Here is a 20,942-nt window from a genome sequence, read left to right as displayed (position 1 = left end):
TCTGTTTCAGTGCAAAGGGGGAAGAATTCTCTCTCTCTCGACGGTGCTAGAGATGACCTTTTGCTCAGTTGTAGCCGAACAACAGCTAGCACGAACTTGCCATATGCCTGCCTGGGATGCGCCTCCTAAGTGGTACGAGCCCCCATTGTATGCATCGTGAGGCCAACTTACTTGACATCTATGAGCCATTAGTTAAGCATGCCGATTGCTGAGGAACTCCCTCCTCCTTTAGACACTTCAGACTTATTCCCTGGGGTTTAGGCAGGATACACGGTGTTCAGGTGCTTAGACTAAGCGCGAACCACATGTGTCATTACTCATTGTGCCTTAGTTTCCGCTGGTGTAGTTCGATGTAACAGTTAAATCAGGAACAGGACGTAAGCCCACCATATACCATATTCGATGCTGTCAATCTTTTCCTTTGAAACGGTCAGTATCGGTCGCTCTCCCTACAACATTCTGGTCTATCCATCGTTGCAGATTAGCCGCAAACGCGTGGAGAAGACAAAAGAACACATTTTGGCCAGCATCGCTAATAGAAGAACAGACGAGTTTTGATTACTTCTCAGGTTGACGCCGGCATGCGTTGAGACAGATGAGTTTCTTTCAACCTACTAACTCAGGCCTATATTGCTCGTATGGACATGCCAAAAATTTATACTTTTGTAATAAAGCTCACTGTCATTGATGCTTCATTGTAATGTCCACTGGAGCAAAATTCTCTGGTTCCTACTTGTCTTGAGAACATTAGCACTGATGACTGTAGTTACGTATTCTATCGTCTTCTATTGGCTCATTCGCGTTTGCCGGCTTTTGAACACCTGGTGAAATCTTCTATAGAGTAAAATAAACCATCTGGTAATTTGCCATCTAGTCTTCTCAGACTAAACTATATTTGAGCGATTCGCTTCCTTTCTTGGAACTAGGGCCATGAAATGGAATGTGTCCTTTTAATAAATAAAGATTTAGCAACACTACCCTGGAAAACAAGGCTGTAAACTGCTCTATATAGTACTCTATAGTACTCCTGTAAAGATAAAACGTGGCTGTTATGTTACTCTCGGGTTTCAAGTTGCAAAATACCCTACCAGGATACTTCTTTAAACGTAATCCGGCGTTTACTGTCCCGTTTCTCACTGAATGAGTGCTTTGCAGCATGCTACACGCTGAGCCACTAATTCGCCATTTGCTTGAACTTCGTAGATTTCAGCGAAATCCATCAGGTGTCACAGCAGGAAATGCAAAAGAGCATGGAGCTCGACAAGAAAGTTCTGATCAAGTTAATTTGTTTTCATAGCGAGCGAATTTCGCATTCTCAACTCAGTGGTTCATTTTGACGTTCAGGGTGTAGCTATGCTGGTGAAGGCATTAATGAGTTTCATTTCTTGAACTGGACTTTCAGTACATGATCTGAACCTTGGAGTTCGTATCAAGATTATTCTGCTAAATACATCATTATACGATGCGCACTAAACGAGGACGTAAGACAGCAAAACGTAAGAAATAAGTAGAATAATAGTGCGAACACTGCTCGGTGATAACTCCGTACATTCAAGCATACGATACCCGAGGAACCTTTTGGAACGCCGTAAAGCTAAATGCTTCACGATTTCGCTGTGCATCTGAATGTTCCATGAATCCCGATGAATAGAAATGCACTAAGAAAATGTGAGAAATAAGGTAGCTCAAGTGCTATTTTCGGAACATTGCTAATGCAACCCAAAAGACCATTATCACCTAATAATCAGGATAGTAAAATCTGCTATACTGACGCTAAAAGCAATTAATTCGACTCAATCAAATCAGCTTATTGTGAACAATATCCCCGGAGGTATTTAATTGCCTTCAGAAATTCTCCTGACAGATAACGAAAATAGGTCGGGACTTTTATTAGCTGGAAAGAATCTAGACCTGAATTCTGTGCGTTGTGTAGCTTCCGTCTGTACATCATTTAAAACAGGAAAGGGGCCATTGGTGAATTATAGCTACGTGCGCGTAAGACGATGAGCTGGGCCACGAATAACATCACCTAGACATTGAGATAATCTGAAGTTCGATAACGAAAAAGGTTTCATCGGATGGCCCTACACTAATGACATAAAACACGGAAGTACAAGCTAGGCTTCAATCATCGAGCGTGCGACTGTAGCTACTAAATGCTTTACGCTACGATTTTAACAGCCGGGAAGACTCGTATGACGGCTCTGACAAGAAGGCGAACAGGAGTTGTACGTCGGAAAAATGAATGAGATTCTCTCAATTTCAAGGGTCTAGGTGCGATCCATAGCCTCACTAATCGGAGCATGGTAAAGCAAGAAGCACAGACTGGCCTGTTTATGGCCCGCAGTTAGATCTGACCGGAATTTCCTGTGTATAGTAATTGGTGTATGTGAATGTCATGCTTTTCTTACACTGCGTGTTTTGGAGTTTGCGTCCTTCAAGAGTTAGTGAAATTTGAATTTCACCATATTCGAACCAAAGCAACCACGGGGGAATTTTTTCACCGAACATACTAAAGATCTTCGTGTTTTCTGAGTGCACAGTTTTTTCGAATATACGTTCACTGTGCTCCTAAAACCATCTCAGTCTCAGACATGCTGCGAAAAAGTGATGTGACTGAGTCCACTTTCCGTTTTAAAATGCACCCCATGAGTTGATGAATTTAATCACAAACATCCCTATTTTTATTAACACCAACAACAGTTCTTCGCGGTTTAGGTTCCCTCCGTCCATAGGTGAGCGAAATGTTTGTTACCAGTCCTTTTAGAACAAAAATCCTATTATCTACCAAAGCTATTTGGCCGTTTTCTTCAAACTGACGCTACAGTGTCTGCGATAAACGAAAGTTTACAAGATTTCTCGAGCTTCTACAGTATTAAGTTGCATCAGTCAGATGAAGGGTTCCGCAGCCAGAAGTTGATACCCACGTTACCTGATGGCAAACTCTCCCTGAACAAGGATGGGTTGAGCTGCAAGACCGTCCTCTACCGCCGCTGCTCATGATGCATGACCCACAGAATAATGAAAGGCGCTGCTCATTTGGACACGTTTACTTCAGTTGGACGCCTTCAGTAACAACTAGCTTTTTTAAGCGCGTTGCTCACCAGGTCCACAGGAAGTAGGTACGTCCAAGTAGCCAACAGTTTTTAGTGTTCCAAGAGCTGCTAGCTGGAGTTTGAGTGTAACAGGGTCAGAGTAGCCAAATAGTTTGCCTTTTATTCATTTCTGTTCATTTTGCAGTTTTTTTCATGTTCAAGAGATTTGATCATTCAATGTTTAAGAGAGCAATAAAACAGCATTCAAAACTACGAGTTGTTCTGCAAACGCCCGTGCCTTTTCAACTACGGTCAGCCAGATGGAATATTCCATTTTTGTGGGCTTAACTGGGCCAACGGCTTCATCGATAGGCCGCGTAAGCCATAGGGCTATTTTGCTACTTAAATTTGCTACCACAGCACTTGCAGGTTTCCGTACGAAGACGATGTGGCTAGTAATTTGGAACATTTTCAATAACGTCGACCACTAAGTCTGTTATTGCTCCCAACTAACAAGTGGGCTGAATGTCATTTGTCGTGTATACCTGACCTAAAGCATCACAACAGATGTTTTGCCACGACCAATTTCCGGATAAAATCAAAGTGCACTTGATTTTCGGTCACCTTCAAATTCAGAGATCCACATTTTTCTGACATTACTAACGTGCTACCATTTTTGTGACAACAGCGTACGAACAATTTTGACACCCTAGATTACTGTCGGTGCGAATCAATAAGCACAAATGGTGCGTCAAGTTGGTGTCCTGAAACAACACCGGGGCGCAACCTCTCCTAAACGATACTGCCGTCATTCTATGCTAGTAGGATCATCTACCTGCACACATGCGTTCCAATCTGGCCCCCTTGTTAGGAAGCATCATATCTGTGCCAACCACAAAAATATGGCTGATTGTTTACCCTTCCAAGCTGGTCTGCTGGCACAGCGGACTTCGCACAGTGGCTGATTGCGTGGCGAGAAATTTAACAAAAGTTCAAGGGTCGCTTTACTAACAGTTTTAGGCTACGGCACTGAAGTCACAACCCATTAGTCAGTAAAACTAACACACACTGAGATGGCGCTCATTTCCGGGTTTTCCCGTCGCGTCCAAAAGCTTCTTATGGACAACCACTTACAATAAATAATACTGACTGCTTATCCACTTAAGCACCCGGTGTCCGCCGTACACAAGAAATAAAACCGAGGGTTGAACACGGGGGCCACTTCTCAAGCCATCAGCATTCCAAACTAGCGACCTATAATCATCAAGTAAAATAAAGTCAACCAGACCGTCGAAACCCACAATATACGGTCTGATCTGATGCATCCAAGGCTTTTATATATATATAATATAATAATATATAATATAATATATATATATATACAGAGAGAGAGGGACATTCACGCAGCCTCATCCTCGCTCACAGCAGCCTACCTACCAGGGCCAATGGTCCAACCAACCAGAAACATAATTATAAATGCTATTGCTGTCTTACTGACGTGTGTTCACTTGAATATAAAGACTATGCAAGCACCTAATGAAAACAAATTCTCCTTGAGTTACACCTTCATATTGAAGTAACCTTCAGTGACACCGGAGNGCTTTTATATATATATATAATATAATAATATATAATATAATATATATATATATATACAGAGAGAGAGGGACATTCACGCAGCCTCATCCTCGCTCACAGCAGCCTACCTACCAGGGCCAATGGTCCAACCAACCAGAAACATAATTATAAATGCTACTGCTGTCTTACTGACGTGTGTTCACTTGAATATAAAGACTATGCAAGCACCTAATGAAAACAAATTCTCCTTGAGTTACACCTTCATATTGAAGTAACCTTCAGTGACACCGGAGAGGAACCGCATCCCTCACAGTGTTCGATTTTCTTCCCTAATATTACAACCAATCATTGTGTGAGTGAGGGAATGAATGATTTGTTTTTATCTACTGGTCTGTTCTTCCATGTCGCACAAATATGAATACGATACACTACTCAGCAGCAGGTGCTTGGTATACAAGAATGATCGAAGACCTCTTCGTGATCTTCCCTACCAAAAACAATGTTCCATTGATTTAATTTAATTTGATTTAATTTCTGACTAGGTTGGTGAATTATGCAGACTGTTGAGATTTGATCATACCGGGGTGCTAAGTTATCCGCGAACGAGTGCCTTGTCGAGTCAAACACTGTTATCAATTATAAAAAGGCATAAATAGCACAGATACTTTAAAAATGCTGGAATAAGGCATGTTCATCGCATCCGCAAGCTGCAGTTTTTTCCACAGTTTATATAGTCCTTACCTACACCGTAAAATTCACTGATAGATACTGAACCCTTCAACTGTCTGCAAATTTCCGTAAGTGTGAGTGATGGAGTGCGAGATATATTACAACGACCAGAATAACGCTGCTTGTGGAGTACTCGATTGAGTTTTAGGATGCACCAGGTCATGAGCTATGCGACTTTATTGTTGCAAGCGCTAGTCTTTGCTGTGGAAGTGATTAGTTCTATCCCCAGGTGATTTACTGTCGTTAATGCCATGAGCACAGCTAGAATAGCTTGACACTAACGAATTTACAGTAGGGTAGTCGGAAAATAGATGCTCAGAGTGGCGGGTTCTTCATTTTTGGAATTTGCCCATCTCAGGCGGTTTAGCTATGTGCTACCCAAGCCACGTTATTATCTACCAAAAACAGCCTTTTGTCACACTATGTGCAAGCTGAATCTTTGCTGAATATACACTCCGGAACCTTGTAAAATGCCAGGCAGTAGCGATAAGCATAAGCGTCTTATACCGAAATACCAAGAAACATTTTGCAAGTCCTTTATACTTATTGAAGATTATTTGCAAATGTAAGCCTCAGGAATGAAAATTCGAAATCGAGGCCTTCTGAATAAAGGCTATACAGTGCCATACATCCGCGAATGGCCGAACAATCATGTAGTCAACCTACACAAACTTAGCACAGTGTCCGTCAGCCATCAGTCATTTCCCAGGGAGAAACAATTTGTCCAGAATAAAGAACTGTATAAGTTATATGGAGGTGAAATAAGAGTCGCCACCTGAGGAACTAGTCGTTACGCAAAGTGAATGGCGTGACTGAAAGAAAGGTGCTAATATCTTGTCAAATGAATATTCATTGCAGTGTTTACTGACTACTAATAGCCGGATGCCAGTGTTTTATAACAATTGAAGAACAATGGGTCCATGTGATACGATCTTCCGAGAGTTCCCAGTTAGAGCAAAATAGCTATATACTACTTTTGGGCTTTTCAGCACAAGTCGACGACTTTTCAGCAAACTTATTAGTAGTGCATTACAGATATACAAGTTTTCACTGTTTATTGTGCGCCAATCACGTAATAATACTATCCTTCCGATCAGGCTTAAGCATTTACATCGAAGGTGATAGAGTGAACTGAGCATATTTTCCGCAATACCGTCCAAGGAAGGAGGTCATGAGGGCAAAGTATAGATTGTCTTTGCCTTGCTGTGCAGAATTCGGTCCTCAATGTTACAGTCATGTTAACATTTACTAGAGTGATGTTCGTGTGCCTGCTCTTTTAATGCAGCTTTTGACACCAAACTAGTTGGCAAATCAGTGAAGATGTGTGCCCTATTAAATGGCCTGATCTCAAGAGCTATGAAGCCTCATGGACCACTTACGCAGTTATTACGCTGTCTACTTCTAGTGTTGCCACTCAAGGCGTTATGCATGTGTATCTTGAAAAAAAGACTCTTCAAAATTTTCTATTCTATAGTTTGATGTAGGAGAGACAATAACTTGGAATAAATTCGCCTGATTCTTCAGATGAATGCATCACTAGCTGGTCTGCTGGGTAACTAGGCGTATTGTTCATTCATTAAACACATATCTGTTGAATGCATTAATTGATGATGTTCACCTTTACCAGTGGTGAACTTAGTGTGTACCTTTCTTAGACGGCCACACGGTGCTCTAAGCTGCTCATGAACTGAGCCGAGATATGAAGAATCGATTCGGATTCCGTGTATATGTTTGACATAGAGCTTGGAAAACTTACAAAACATAGATCTATTGTTGATCCACGAACCGGAATAACATAAAAAGCAGGTGGGTAACCAACACTACCTGTGTAAACCCTAGATTCGTTAAAATCAACTTCGGCTGCCAACTCGCAAACATTAATCTCCCCACAACATACCTTACGTGGTGTTGCAGCACCATTACATTTGGTGGAAAATATACAATTGTCTGTATTGTAGAAACGGTAGCTAGTACTGTCTTTTTCAATTAGGTTTAGGCAACAAAATGGTATGTTTACAGCTTACAATGTAAGTGTACGAAGAAACATGCTGCTCCAGTCAACCAAATGAATCACCGTTACAAATCAAATATTTGTTACAAAGTCGGCAAATATCAATTGAGCAATCAAACAGGAGAGTTCCACCAATCCATGTCGATTATGCACCGTTAAGGTTCTGATTTATTCTTATCCGATCCAGCGAGATCCGGCTTGATAAAATTCAGATCACTGCTGCTGTGTCCTCTGGCACACTTTGCAACCTCAGGGTCCATATCTGCATTGTCCGAGCTCACGACCCCGCTATCCTTCAAACACTGTTCTTGGTCTGAACTTTTGCAATGAATTTCTTCAAAAGAGAGTGGTACGCTCTCTTCAGCATGGATCGAAGGTGAGTTAGAGCGAGAAACGTTGTCCGAAAAACCAGACCTACTGCTGTCACGTTTGCAAGTACCATTGGATATCAAATTACCGCCTGGATGCTCCAGAACACAGTTCAAACGATTTACAGTCGACTTCCGTGTTTGCTCTGTGCCATCGAATGAGCTGTGACGTCCATCGTATGATGTGGTTGTCGTTTCTCCGCAAGAAGTCCTTGGAGAGGAAAGACTTTGTTTCTTGGACTTCATGTCTGGACTCGGATGAACAGGTGGAATAGCACCCAACACATAACGTTGTTCAGTTAACACGACCCAAAACCAAAGGCACACGCCAGCCGCAACAGCCATGAGCGCGGACTGTAGAATGAGATAATCTTTCACGGAAGAAATGAGATAGCGACAGGTGATCTTATGGTAACTCCATATTACCTGGTTCCGCATATTCAAACACTGACAAACATTATGGCCATCGAGACTGGAAGTGTCTGAACAGCACTGATGTTCGTATTCAGGCAAAGCCAAAGATTGAGTTACATTTTTAGTGTGTGTAGTCGGGCGTACAACTTGACATGGATGGCCACTAGAAGCAATCACATTGCCTTTTTGTCCAGAAAAGATGCTTGCCACCAGGCAAAGAACACAGCTGATGAGGGTCAAAATTCCTGTAGCACGCTGTAGAGGTTGGATTCATAGAGAAGAGGTGGATAAACAATGTTATCGTGGGTCAATAAGTTTTTATAATACAATAATGCAAAGCACGGTTTAGTGAAGCTCGTGTGTCTGTTTTCTCTTCCGAGAAAAAGATGAGACTCAATATAACTATAGGTGGCGTGAGCCCCATTACTTTTAGTGTATCAATTCATAAAAAATGCTTGTTACATGTTTGCAACTTGGCATCTTTGTTCCCCTACTTACCTGATAAATATTTAAACAGTTTTATCAGCAAGGGATCGAGGTGTGCAAAAAGAACTCACCATATCTAGTTCGGTCATCCGTTTCTTTTTTTGCTAACCAAACAGGTTGATTCTATTTCTCAATACTAGTCTATCTTTTTCAGGAACTTTTCAGGGACCTGCACATGCAAGAAGATGCAAAAAATACATAGTTTCTGTGCGTCCACAGCAAAATCCTGTTCATTTCTACTACAACAATTGTCAAGTGATCCACTCTCCGTAGTTTACATCTGTGGCCATATTATTGCTCCAAAATTTGAACCGGATGGTTGCTAACGTAAAAGTCAAAAAAAGGCACCTTTTGATACGGTGATCAGTATCAAGTCATTTGAGAAGCACGCACTTGTTATCTTGTGCGTCTGAAGCGTTGAAAAAGATAAAACAATTTCTGAGGTATGCGCGTATAGATTAGATGTTTTGCCGCCCTGACAAATTGTTACATGCGCTGAAAATAAAGGCGATCCTTATGAGCCTGGCCGGTGCACGTAACACAGCTAGTATGGCAGACCGGGAACAGTAAACACCATTCGGATGATCACAAATCAGTTACTTGCCATCAATGAAGTCAGTCCTACACAAGTTTGTCAAAGCACTGCTGAAGCTATATAAGTTTGATAGGCTCAGCGGCCATCCCCCAACATTTAAACTGCATATTTGACATCCGGTTCGATTCATAACCTCGATCCGCGAATTATCTAATAGTGTGCTCTGTTTGTTTTGCACCATCGGTCGTACCATATAAAGACGTATGAGAAGGAATTCCAACCGCATTCGACCATTTCACATTCCGCAGTTTTTCGCTGCTCATCACAGCAGTCCAGATTTTTCAAACTTAGACGAGGCTGCATGGTTTCAGCTGACGTCATGTGTTAATGTGAGCTTACACCTGAAGCGAAATAGCTGTATTCGCCCACCAGGGATTTTAGGACCAGCTGAGAACGGAAAGTTCTATATTGGGACCACATTCTGCATGGTGACTAGTTGGTGTCCAAGTGAATGGTTTTCACAAACTTTTCTATCCTTTTTGAGCAACCTTATTTCTTCTGTCACCCAATGTTGAAAGTGCTCGAATAAAAATAACCAAATCTCGACTGTAATGCGTTTGGTAATGCTTAAAATGGGACATCCACTTGCACGTAGCGTTCACGAAAGCTTGTGAACAGGTGGTGGGCACGGACTGCCGAGTGGATTTTTAAACGTTTTGAAGTGTGATTTCTTACATCTGTTTGGAACTCCCAGTTAATAGTACGAAATTCAAATTGGTCCAGAGTGCATTCTGAAATTGGAATCAGTGAGTCCCATTGAAGGATAGCAGTAGTAATGGTAAACGGGAATTTCCAAAGGCCATACCCTTCCCAGGAACAACTGCCACAGTAAAAACCACTTAACCCCTTATTCTGCTGCAGATGTATGAACCCAGCTGACGGACGAGTTATTCTACCACACTTCCCAAGTGTACCAACTTCATGAACCCTTCTGTTGACAGAAATGCATACAGAAACTGTAACAAATACTGGTGCAGTCAACTTTGCTCTGAACTCTCCTTTCACTCATGATCACCAGTTTTTGGACAAGCGTCACTGGTTCCTCACATGGTGCGCAGCACTCAATCTTTTGGCGACTGTTGTTCACTCATGATCACCAGTTTTTGGACAAGCGTCACTGGTTCCTCACATGGTGCGCAGCACTCAATCTTTTGGCGACTGTTGCATGTAAAGGATGGATTATCCCAAAAAAAGTCTGTGAATACCGATATGTGGTATCCGCATCTAAAACGGCAGCATACCATTATGTAGATTTATTCATATATCATGCAGGGACGAATCACTTACCCGCATCGAAACACTGTGGGATCGGTTGAAAAGTTGGCAGCGGTTTTCGAAGCAAAACACACTTCCAATTATCCCGGTAAATGAAAGCTGGAAAGTCAAATAGGAGAAACATACAAGAAGGTTTGTACCCTAAATGCACATTTAAACCAGTTAACACAATTGTGCGTGTGAAATTATCACAAATTTAGAAAAAAGCCAGGAGCTTAGTCGAAAAATTTCTTCGGAGGCCTAATGACCGAATCCTGCGATATTGGGAAGAATCTAGGTCAAATGTCCTAAAAGTCCTTAGTATGAGATCATGCCTAAACTTCGTAGAAAAAACTCGTTACCCCTCATTCGTTGGTGCAGTTCATCATAGATTGTGAGGTATTTGTCTTCTATATATCAACACACACGTAACACTACTGAACGCACAACTACTAACCCACCGCTACGCACAACTACGCACTGATGATGTCACCTCGATTGGTGATGAGACGTTTGCAACCAAATTGCTCAGCTCAGCGAACAAGCCAACGACCATGTATTTGTCTTCGTTTGTAAACAGAATTCTGATTAGGGCGGGTTCGGCTACTGAACGACAGTGTTCGTCTCCGAAAGCGACCAACCTAAACGGTGCTGTTCCAAAAAGCATGTATCCTACGGGGCCTGACATCGGGCTTGGCCGGGAAGCTTTCATTAAAAAAGCTTTCGAGAAGATACGACTGAAATAGGAGGAAAGTGTTTTCTATGTGCCAGCCGCGGTTAGTTTACCTAAGAACTCCTTAAAAACCAATGCAAGCCTATGAAGTCCAACTTAAATGAGACTTGAACCCCTTTCGGTGTAAGGCACCTGGTTCGATTACCATAACAAGCGTGAGCTTATGACGGTTGAAAGTAATTTGGTCAAAACCGGGTTGGTCATTTCAAAGATCTGAAGGAGGCGACTGTAGGACAAGCAGTGTGCTAAACAAAATAAATATATCTGGACAAAATTAGTTGCAAAAGAAGCTTAGTTATAAGCACGCAGGCTTACAGGCAACAGTGAGCGTCATTGGATAGAAACTGTGTCAAACCAAGTCTTCTGATAAAAGTTCATTTCGGAACATGCATTTGTGGTAGCAGAGATGGCTTCATCATACGTCAATAAACTTCCTAATGGTTGCGATTAGTAAAACTGAGGTTAAATCAATTTGAGCATATATCGATCTACTGATCAGAGCACAACTAGAATGCGTCCTGTGCGCTACGCGGCGGCCTCAACAGCGCTGTCGTTTCCGGAACTGAGAGAAACAGCCATGGTTAGATTGGCATTTAGTGTAGCGCGCAACCTACGTAGCCTTTTCTTGCATAAATGTTTCTGACTGGCACACCTCACCTTTGTCCCATCATTTACTCCATCAGTACATTGTACCGATCTTCGAACGAGCGACAAAAGCTCACCTCTATAGTTGCCAACAATCTTACGATCATTTAATGGTGAGTTATTGCACCGCCTACCGTCCTACTGACCTACATCACCAATGCAACAGAACTAACTTTCTCCTCAAGTTTGCTCCAAACACCCTCTGTTAGCTGCTTCATATGAAGGACAGCTCTCACGAAGTCACCGAAGCCTTGCTTATCCACTCCTGCTAATCCGACATAGACCAAGATTTGGTGAGTGTCAGGCTTACACATATATTGAATATCGTTTAACTAGCCTAAAATACGAAAACTTTGGCTCAAATGCTGACCTAATAAGGGTGAGATCCCTGAACTCAGAACGACTCCATTGTATCAGCTGTTACAAAGCGTTCAGGTGTGCAAAAACCCATTTGAACCTCACAGTGAAAAAGATACTGCATGCTGACCGAAAACACTTGTACTGTCTTTTTCGCGTAATTGTATTTTGATCTTTGATAAATCAGGTGTGCTCTTTTTAAAAATATACTCTCTTTAGTGGTTTCTCTACCCCATACAGAGAAATAAGTCCTGGACGGCAAACTCTATGCTTTTCTGAAGGTATCCTCTTCAGGAGGTTCCTTTTATAGGAACGCTACATATTACAGTTGCTGTTATTCCAGTACGACTTTAAGTATAACGTGAAATCCACAACCCAATATCTCAACACACTGGGATCATTACAGTGCCACCGCCGAAAATATCTGCTATCGCTAATGGTGCTCCGTTCACAAAAAAATCTTTGACTGATTCAAGCTAACCATCAAAATTTTCTCGCTTGTCCTGAAGTTACGGTAGCGACATATGTAAGGACTACCCTAGGACATAACAGAGTTCGTTATTATGGTAATCTTACAATGGAGTTGCATCCTGTTATCTTGGTTTTCCCTGTACTCACCATGTCAACAAGTACAGTTCATTCAAGTAGTAGGTGTATTAAATTCAAAACAAATTTAGCTTAATAGTTGGAGTTTTATGAACTCTTTCCCCTGGAAACCTACCAATCCAAAGTAAGCACGGTTTCGGGTCTAACTGTGCAAGACGAATAGATTTGATCAGATGGCAATACATAAGTTGGATGTTTTTGCATAGGCGCTGACTGCTCCTGCACCATCCGTGACCACAGGTGACAGGGGACACGGCAAGGAAACAAGTGGTCATATTACGTATGGAGCTACAAAAGCTCCACCTGGAGGTTAAAACGCATAATTTTCACCTCTCTGTCATCCACTAAAAGTCGGACAAGAAGCATTTACTGCTTGTTGAAACCACCAAGATTTCATGCATCACTAATTCCGATCCAAAACTGTCGACCGACCAGCAGCATTCTCCTCTGAGCTGAGAATCGTCGACCAACGATTCCACTTGGAGTGGAGGAGACAAGAGTCTAGCTAAATGTGTGAAACGCTAAAGGACAGGAAGACTAGAATGGAAATGATAAATAATGGCGATGTGAAATAACTGAAGGTAGTCCTAAAGTGTGTACGGAACCTGCTTCAAGTTATCCGGGATAGAAGGAAGCTCAAAATCCACAGAAGTGAGTAACCAAATATGGAAACGGAACTAGAAAATGGATGTTTACACGTGGCTTATATGGGTATGGTGAAACAGAAACAATAATAACAGATGGTCAGACGGAGAAAGTGTACCGACTGTTATGAATCTCGATCCGTGTAGCTCTGTACCATCGGGTTGATATTCGATTCTTAGAGTTGGAGTCACTTTCCGTTTCAGAATAATTCAAGGTGATTTTCCAGCCGCAACTTAGAAGCACATGTGTGCCCCGTATCTGTTTGTTTCCTGGTGGTTCATAACTAAATGGGTAATTACTGAAACCGGCAAATCTGCTTTCTAAAACCATGAGGGCTTATACACAGACCATAAGTCCTACGGATGTATTAACGTATATGTGTTTGGGACCACCAAAAAAGACTGTTGAATGTCATCAATCCTCCTATCAGCAGCCGAATGCGACCAAACGGCAAAGACTTTCGGAGTGAGACCAATTACAAAAGGGGCAATCCGTTTTCATCCACCGGATTCATTCCACTGTCCAAGAGAATTTGAGTAAGTCAAAAAACAGTGACTTGAAGAGCATTTGTTGACTATTTGCTTCCTAGTAGCTTAAAGTCTTCAGCTCGTATTTGAGCTCAGTATCCGAAAGTTCCATTGTCAAAACATAGGAGAAAGACTTGTTTTTCTGGTTGTATTCTGGACGTAAGAAAGTGCACCCATTCTGACGGACAATAATTTTGGGCTCATAAATAACAGTCGGATTTGGCCGTTTACATTTTTTAAAGCTGTATAGCAAAAATAATTAAGAAATTATTTGCTGTAAAAGCGTGATTATATTATACTGTAAGCTGTGATGTGATGAATGCGGTCGTAACCGAGTAGTGTCGGGTTATGAATTGACCAAAATCGTAAAATTTGCTTGACGGGATATCGCACGTGATTTGCATTATTGTCTGCTTAGCGAACTGTCTGGCAAATGAAACAAAAGGTTGTACTATGCATGTCACCGAAAACCTTCGATATTCGGGCCCTCACTAGTCTACCTAAGTGTCCAAAATTTCTGGAAGCCTGAAGAAGCCATTGTTGTACTCGTCTCTCAATGTACTGGTTTTTGAGCAGTGACGATAGCAACATGATTTTTGGCCACTTGAAAAATACCCAAGTGCTCTGCACTAACATATAACTAAATGGATTCTGAGGAGCCATATAATTTATAGACTTCGCATTTCTCATCAGCATAAAAAGCACATTGCACAGGGAGGCAGATCAATGTAAACAATGAAATTTCAGTCGTCTTGTACAAGTAAATCCAATGGGAATTGGCGTTGTCTAGACATGTGATGAGTGATAAGATACGAATCGATCACTTCGATCCTGACTGCACATGCGACCTGTGAACAACAGTGAATTCTGCAAACACCGCAACTTCTTTTTTATCCGATTGTCCAGACTGAAAAGACAACCTGAAATAGATTCATCCCCTATATGATTTGTACTATTTGACTGTAAAGTGTATGCATCTTTATCTACCTAGGAGAAGAGAAGCAGCTGGTAACTATCTCTCCTCCGCAAAGGAACGTCAGCAATTTGAAGGCTGGGGTTCAAATGACGCTACTGAATTTACTGTCAAATTGCTCCTGATACATACCGTCTATGTAGCGGTATTTTTCTCTATACGGCCCTAACGGTGTGTTTAATCCTTGTTGAGACGCCCTTTTCCGTTATTTTTCCCACCGGAGTTGCGGTCATCCGAGAGAATTCGCTCCTGCTGTTTAGTGGTCATATTGTCCGATTTCATACGAGTGTAGACCCCTAAGAGCTATCCATTGTTCTCTCACAAACATGAAAATCCCACAACCCTCAATGCATAACGTGTGCACCAACAAGCCATTGAAAGTTCAGCCAACATGATATTTTGCACAAAATGGTAATAGCCCATTCTTCGCTGGCAACTTGTTCCATAAATATGTCTGTGGGTGCAGCCCAATCTTTCATAGGACGATGTCCTCCCCTGAAAACCCAAATTACAAATGGGAGACGGGGAATCATCCACTCCCATACGAGCCTTCTGAGAACACAGGCGCACAGTAAACAGTTCTCTAGGATGTTAGTAGCTCTGATGGATCTGTTAGTTTTTGGCTTGTTCGCCGACCTTAGTAACTGGATGGTGATGACTCGTCATCGGTGTATTTACATGAGCTGCCGACGGATAAAGTGCGGCGATCCCAGTTAACTGTATCTTAATCTAACTGCTGTGCAGCCAACCGGTACTGAATACTCGTGCCCACACTACTTTCCCGAATGCCATTTATTCAGATATCCGTAGGTCTTTGCAATCGGAATAATACCGATACTCACCAACAGGGCTGTATCAGCTTGTCAGACTTTTGTACATGAGTTGTCTTTGTCTTGCAGAAACAACTTTACTCAAAAATTAGTGAGAGCGGACAAAAATTTCCCCATCATTCGTCGGCTTGATCGCAAATCTTGCGAGTCACTGAGGTGAAAGCACCTCAGTGACTCGCAAGATCTGCGATCTTACTACATCCAGACGATGAGAAACAGCTGTAATCTTCAGTTCAGCTGCTTCCCACCGAAAGGCTTTGAATAAAAAATTCAACTATGTGAAACCAATTTTTGGGTCTTGCTCTAGGTGAGCATCCAGCTTAACATTCTTGTTTTCAGGTCTATTTTGTAGCGGCAGAACTAATAAACATTTAAAAGCCGAGTAAAGCTAAGCCATTGATGTGCCTGCCTTCTACTTCCACTGTGCATGGCCAGTAGTACCACTACTGATACTACTAATACACCTGCCTTCCAGGGTAACATCAATAACACCGTACAGGACGAGTCGTGACGGGTTTGTGTACATATAGTGTGTCAACGCTTCCTACGGCTGGTGTGTAAACGCTTTTTACGCCTGGTGTGTGAAGCTTCGCCTCAGTGAAAACAGGCGAGGCCTGCAGTCTATCCAATCACAACACAGATGACTCGAACCTCATGTTCGGCTTAAAGGTATCCCGTTTCCGTAGACGTGCATGTGTGCCTATCGACCGGGGTAACTTGTCTGGTTAACCTGAGGGGAAAAGGAAACTGAATTTCGACCGAAGTATCTACCGTATTCGCAGTAACCGTGTCGGTTTCTCCAGGCCAGGCTGGACCTGTTTTTGTCAGTGTGTCTGCCAGGTCGCGCTTCCCTGGACGAGAATGTGCACTGTGTGCGGCACAAACAACTTAAATCTGCTAATCAACACTCCATGCTGCCCTGGAGATTGACTGTAATCTGAACTGGTTACTGTTTTGCTACTAAGATTCATGGAAAAAGCAAATACATTGATTTGCAAGTTACTTTCACCAGAATTTCACCTGAATCTTTCGTGTATGCTATATTTGTAGAGCATAATCAGTTGCGGTGCAGCACATGACTCCTGTGATTTACTTGTTAACACCAGTTTAATACGCAAATCAGTGGTATGTTTAGTCATCTGCGTACAATTTGGTGTTCAAGTAAAATATAAGGTTGATGGAAGCTCAAGAACCACGCATATCTGGTAGAGCCCAGAAAGACTGAAGCCGGTAGTGACCTGGCGAAGGGTTTTCAACAATCCTAGAAATATTGTGTTGTTTTGTGCTCTCAGTGACCATACTTTATTTTGTGGACGAAGCAAAACTGATTAACGATACGGATAGCGAATTCACCCTGTTTTTATGTGGAACCTCTGTAAATGCATAACAAGAATTAAATGTTTTCTTATTTTGCTGGAAGCATTTGGAAATAGCTTTCCTTGGGCCTTAATTGGTATGGGGTTCTCGTGGAGAACGATGTAGTGACCGTAAACTCACACCTAGTCTTATTCAAGGCTAGTGTGTTCGGATGGACCGAGCCTCAGCTCCTCTTTCGTCAGTGCAAGCAAGATCCAGTCATCAGCGGTATTATTTAAAGGCATTTGCAACACCGACGAACGGATAACAAGATAGACTCACAAAATCAGCTTCTTGTGTTTTACATTTTGCGACCGATAAAGACTAAGGTGCAGACTCATGTTTAACAAGCTCTCCCCGTAAGTTTATAGTTACCCTCGGTAATGCCTCTCCAGCACCGGTCACACACCCTCAGCCTTGGTATGAGCTTGTTATTGACTTGTACGACTATTGTCTTAGACGATGTGGGCAAGTGGAACCTGGACAAAATAAAGTCATCCTGGACGTGTGTAGTTGACACTTGCGCTAGCGAGTAAAATGGTCCAGGTTGAAAAAAGAAGACAACTTGGTTCATCGTTTTCAGCATGAAAGCACGTGCAAAGGGTCCAACTGACGATCAGTCGGGGAAACAAACCCTGATGTGTTACTCGACAACACCAATCTGAGACCCAAGGGGGTGGACATGATTAGTGTCCATCAAACAGTCTGTCTTCACAATTTGTAATCAAAATACATCTTCGCAGCAGTGGTCAGGAGCCTGATCTCACCCGTTCACAATTTCACAAGTCTGGATGATTAACGGGGAAATAGAGTAAGACAAAATTTCCACCTACTGACGGTGTGGCATATCTCTATGAGAGGTTGTCAGGGCCCTGTTTAAAATCCCGTATCAAGGGCAATAGGGTATTCCTATATTGTGTGAGAATTGAGAAACTTTTGGGAAATTCAAAAATGTTTGTTCGTGCTGAACCCCTCCTATAGAGGGGCTTTACTGTGTATACTCTTCTAGATAGGCATGAAAACACGGTCAACCAAACCAGCAACTAACTGTCCCAATACTTGGTTGCATCGATCTTCCAGAGTGATCAGCAACTTTAATGAACCCTACTTTTAATCTGAGCAGTAACAGCTGGAGCCGAACCGTCTGAGCTCTCGAGTTAGGGATCACCAATCGAACGGGCGAATAAGTGACAGCAATCCAGGCCCACTAATGACTCAAATGATCTTCAGGCGACAGTAAAGTTAGGTAGATACGTGATTTCTTCGACAGTTGATCTAAACAGGATTTGGGATTGACGACATGGGGCAGATTGCATAGGTGTAGCGTGACATCTTCAAACGTTTGCAAACGCGCAGCTGATCATGAACGATCCTACAGACTTGATCACGTTCTCTATGGTAGTGTGATAGTTGATCGCCGTCTCCACGGGAACCGTGTTTAAGCCGTATATCGCTCACCATGGTTCATAGTTGAGGAACATGAAACTCCATATTATTAGAACCGTGAGCCACCATTGAAGACACTCGTAGATCTTGTCATTACATTTAATCATCTGACAAGTATACCTGATTCTGCTTTGTCAGTTTATTTACCTAGAAGAGTCGAGTTGGAAATCTTAACTTACATCTAGTCCTTATGGGGAGAAAAACACGGTTAGACTGTATCGTTCAAAGATAATTCAAAAACTCATAACAAACGACTCCAGAGCAGTAGTTTAAAACCAGTTTTTTCTACTGAAGCTATGGACCGCAAATATGGAGGTCAGGTTACCTCGCAAACTCACCGGAATTGCTGCCCAAAAGGCACATTCCTCAAGTGGCAACAGAGGAATCTTCCAATGCAAGTAAAATCCCAGCGCAGTTGTCGACATTCCCAAAACGATCTGCATAATTACAAGCAGTACGTGCAGCTGACAAAAGCAAAGACCACGTGCGGCTTCTTGTGAATCCGGAAGACAAACTGGCGAGCCAACTCTTGGAAGACTGCCATGCTCTATATCAACGCACGGAGGCTTAAACGAAGTGTTTGGAGCCAGGGTAGGGTCACGCTTGTTTGGACTAGTGTCACAGGTACAGAAAAAAAGTGGCTGATGACAATCTGAACAGATATTTCGTTCAGCTGGGCTTATTAAAAACGATCCTGTTGGGCTTCGCAGTAGATACGAACTCACTGAGTTTGCACGCCGGCTAAAATCAAGTGGCTTGAGCAGACTGGGTTTAGGGTCTATTCCATCAGTGTGACGACGATGGGCTAGCGAAGGTGCCATGTTGTAAGCAACTGAGGCCTCCGTGAGGGCGTTCATGCTGTTCAAACAAAAACCCTCCATTCCACCAGGTCCACGACGTTGTTGCCACTCCTCGGTATGTAGCGAGCAGTGGCGTTTTCGAGATCTATGGGGGCGCGGCATAGAAGATTTGCGATTAAGTGGGTACAGTGGAGACGCGCACTCATAAAGTCTCAAACGGCGCGATACATGAGGACCCTCTACCAAAGATGTGGAGCGGTGTAATCTGTGGTTTCTCACAGGACTAGGTGTGTAGTCTCCCCGGAATGACCTATGGTGGGCAAGCCTTATAGGTTTTCCAGCGTAATTTGTCAAACAGTGAGTTGAGATTTGCGAAGACGATGCGCCAGAACTGGAAAAGTGTGGTGAGTGAGACCGACAGTACAAGTGTTGCCGTACGGCATCTGGAGAAACTACATTCCCGATGCTGCAGTGTGTATGATTGGGGCAACGGTCTCGCAGAGTTCGTGGACTGTGTCTAGAGCCCCCCAACAATGAACCATTTTGTACACTCCGAAAAAACTGTTTAGGAAATGGTTTGAAATTCTCACTGTCTTCGGCTCCCGAGTTAGTAGGTGTAACACGATCGCTGAAACTTTTCGTGGACCGTAAAGACTGTGAATGCTGTAGGATACATGGACCCTTTGGCACACCGAGAAACAAATTTTCTGTTGTTTCAATATGTGTACACGGCATCCAATATGGCGGGCTGAGATTTGGTGTTGCAACGGAATTCTGAGAAGTGCGAAACGAGCCGCGACGTGATAAAGACTCTTTGGAAACATTTTCAGTGTTCAGCAGGTCTTGGTGAATGTCAGAACGCAGGGTGAGTTGTGTTTTCTGTGATCCAAATTTAGGATGATGGTAAAAAGTTCCGGACGTGTCTGTAGACCAATGACCTGCTTGTCGTCTTATGCGACGGATTGGATTGCTCTGCAGTTCTTCCTGACTTCCATAAGTGGACTGTCCTGCTGAATTGTGTGGGATTTCAATAACAATAGCCGGAGGGAAAGGGAAGCGTTTTTGCACACTTAGAGTCATTTCTGATTCCACAAGTCTAGCAGCGGACAGTACAGCGACCGATTCTTATACCATCCCAACCTACTTCCGATGGTGATTGGTAGAAAAGTAACACATCGATTTGTTCGAACTTTTAGCCAATACCGTTGGAGGCCTAAGCCACAAGCAGTTACCGCCTGTGCACTCTTCTGTTGCCATTTTTCATTATAGAACACAGTATTGTGTCTCTTTCGATGCTGGATGAAGGTCATAAGATCACTGCGGACAAACCGCATGATAAATAACATGACACTGGTAATATAATGACCTTTTGTGTGCCCGTCCCGAAAACTATTAAGGGGCCATATGGAAGGACGCTTCCTGAGAAATAACAGTTTTCGTATTCTCCTCAATCAAATTTGAAATGTCCGGGAATGTTGCCTAGTTGTTTAAATGCTTCTTGCATAGATGCGTTCAATTATTCACCTACTTACTCCCGTGCTATTTCACCTATCT

The 20,942-nt window shown here is 42.6% G+C and overlaps 3 protein-coding genes across 3 annotated transcripts in view; 1 reads left to right on the top strand and 2 right to left on the bottom strand.

The window, feature by feature from the left end:
* The window catches only part of T265_14735 (hypothetical protein), a gene marked incomplete at both ends in the record, with an annotated part of 115,853 nt that extends 115,035 nt beyond the window's left edge, over positions 1-818 (top strand). The window contains one exon of the mRNA XM_009175006.1: positions 481-818. Within this exon, the coding sequence (XP_009173270.1) occupies positions 481-558 (78 nt within the window). The remainder of the gene's footprint in view (positions 1-480) is intronic.
* T265_09036 (hypothetical protein) overlaps positions 1-7,262 on the bottom strand; it is a gene marked incomplete at both ends in the record, with an annotated part of 127,507 nt that extends 120,245 nt beyond the window's left edge. Inside the window, one exon of the mRNA XM_009175000.1 lies at positions 7,240-7,262. Coding sequence (XP_009173264.1) covers positions 7,240-7,262 — 23 coding nt within the window. The remainder of the gene's footprint in view (positions 1-7,239) is intronic.
* Positions 7,263-7,508: 246 nt separating this feature from the next.
* Positions 7,509-20,468, bottom strand: T265_09035 (hypothetical protein; the record flags this gene model as incomplete). The annotated part of the gene is made up of 2 exons (XM_009174999.1): positions 7,509-8,390; positions 18,927-20,468. 2 exons carry the CDS (start codon positions 20,466-20,468, stop codon positions 7,509-7,511), a joined length of 2,424 nt encoding a protein of 807 aa, XP_009173263.1.
* Between the last annotated feature and the right edge of the window lie 474 nt (positions 20,469-20,942).

This window comes from Opisthorchis viverrini (genome assembly GCF_000715545.1).
Source record: "Opisthorchis viverrini unplaced genomic scaffold opera_v5_251, whole genome shotgun sequence".
In the NCBI taxonomy this organism is placed as follows: Eukaryota; Metazoa; Platyhelminthes; class Trematoda; order Opisthorchiida; family Opisthorchiidae; genus Opisthorchis; species Opisthorchis viverrini.
This window is presented reverse-complemented; position numbering and strand designations above follow the sequence as displayed.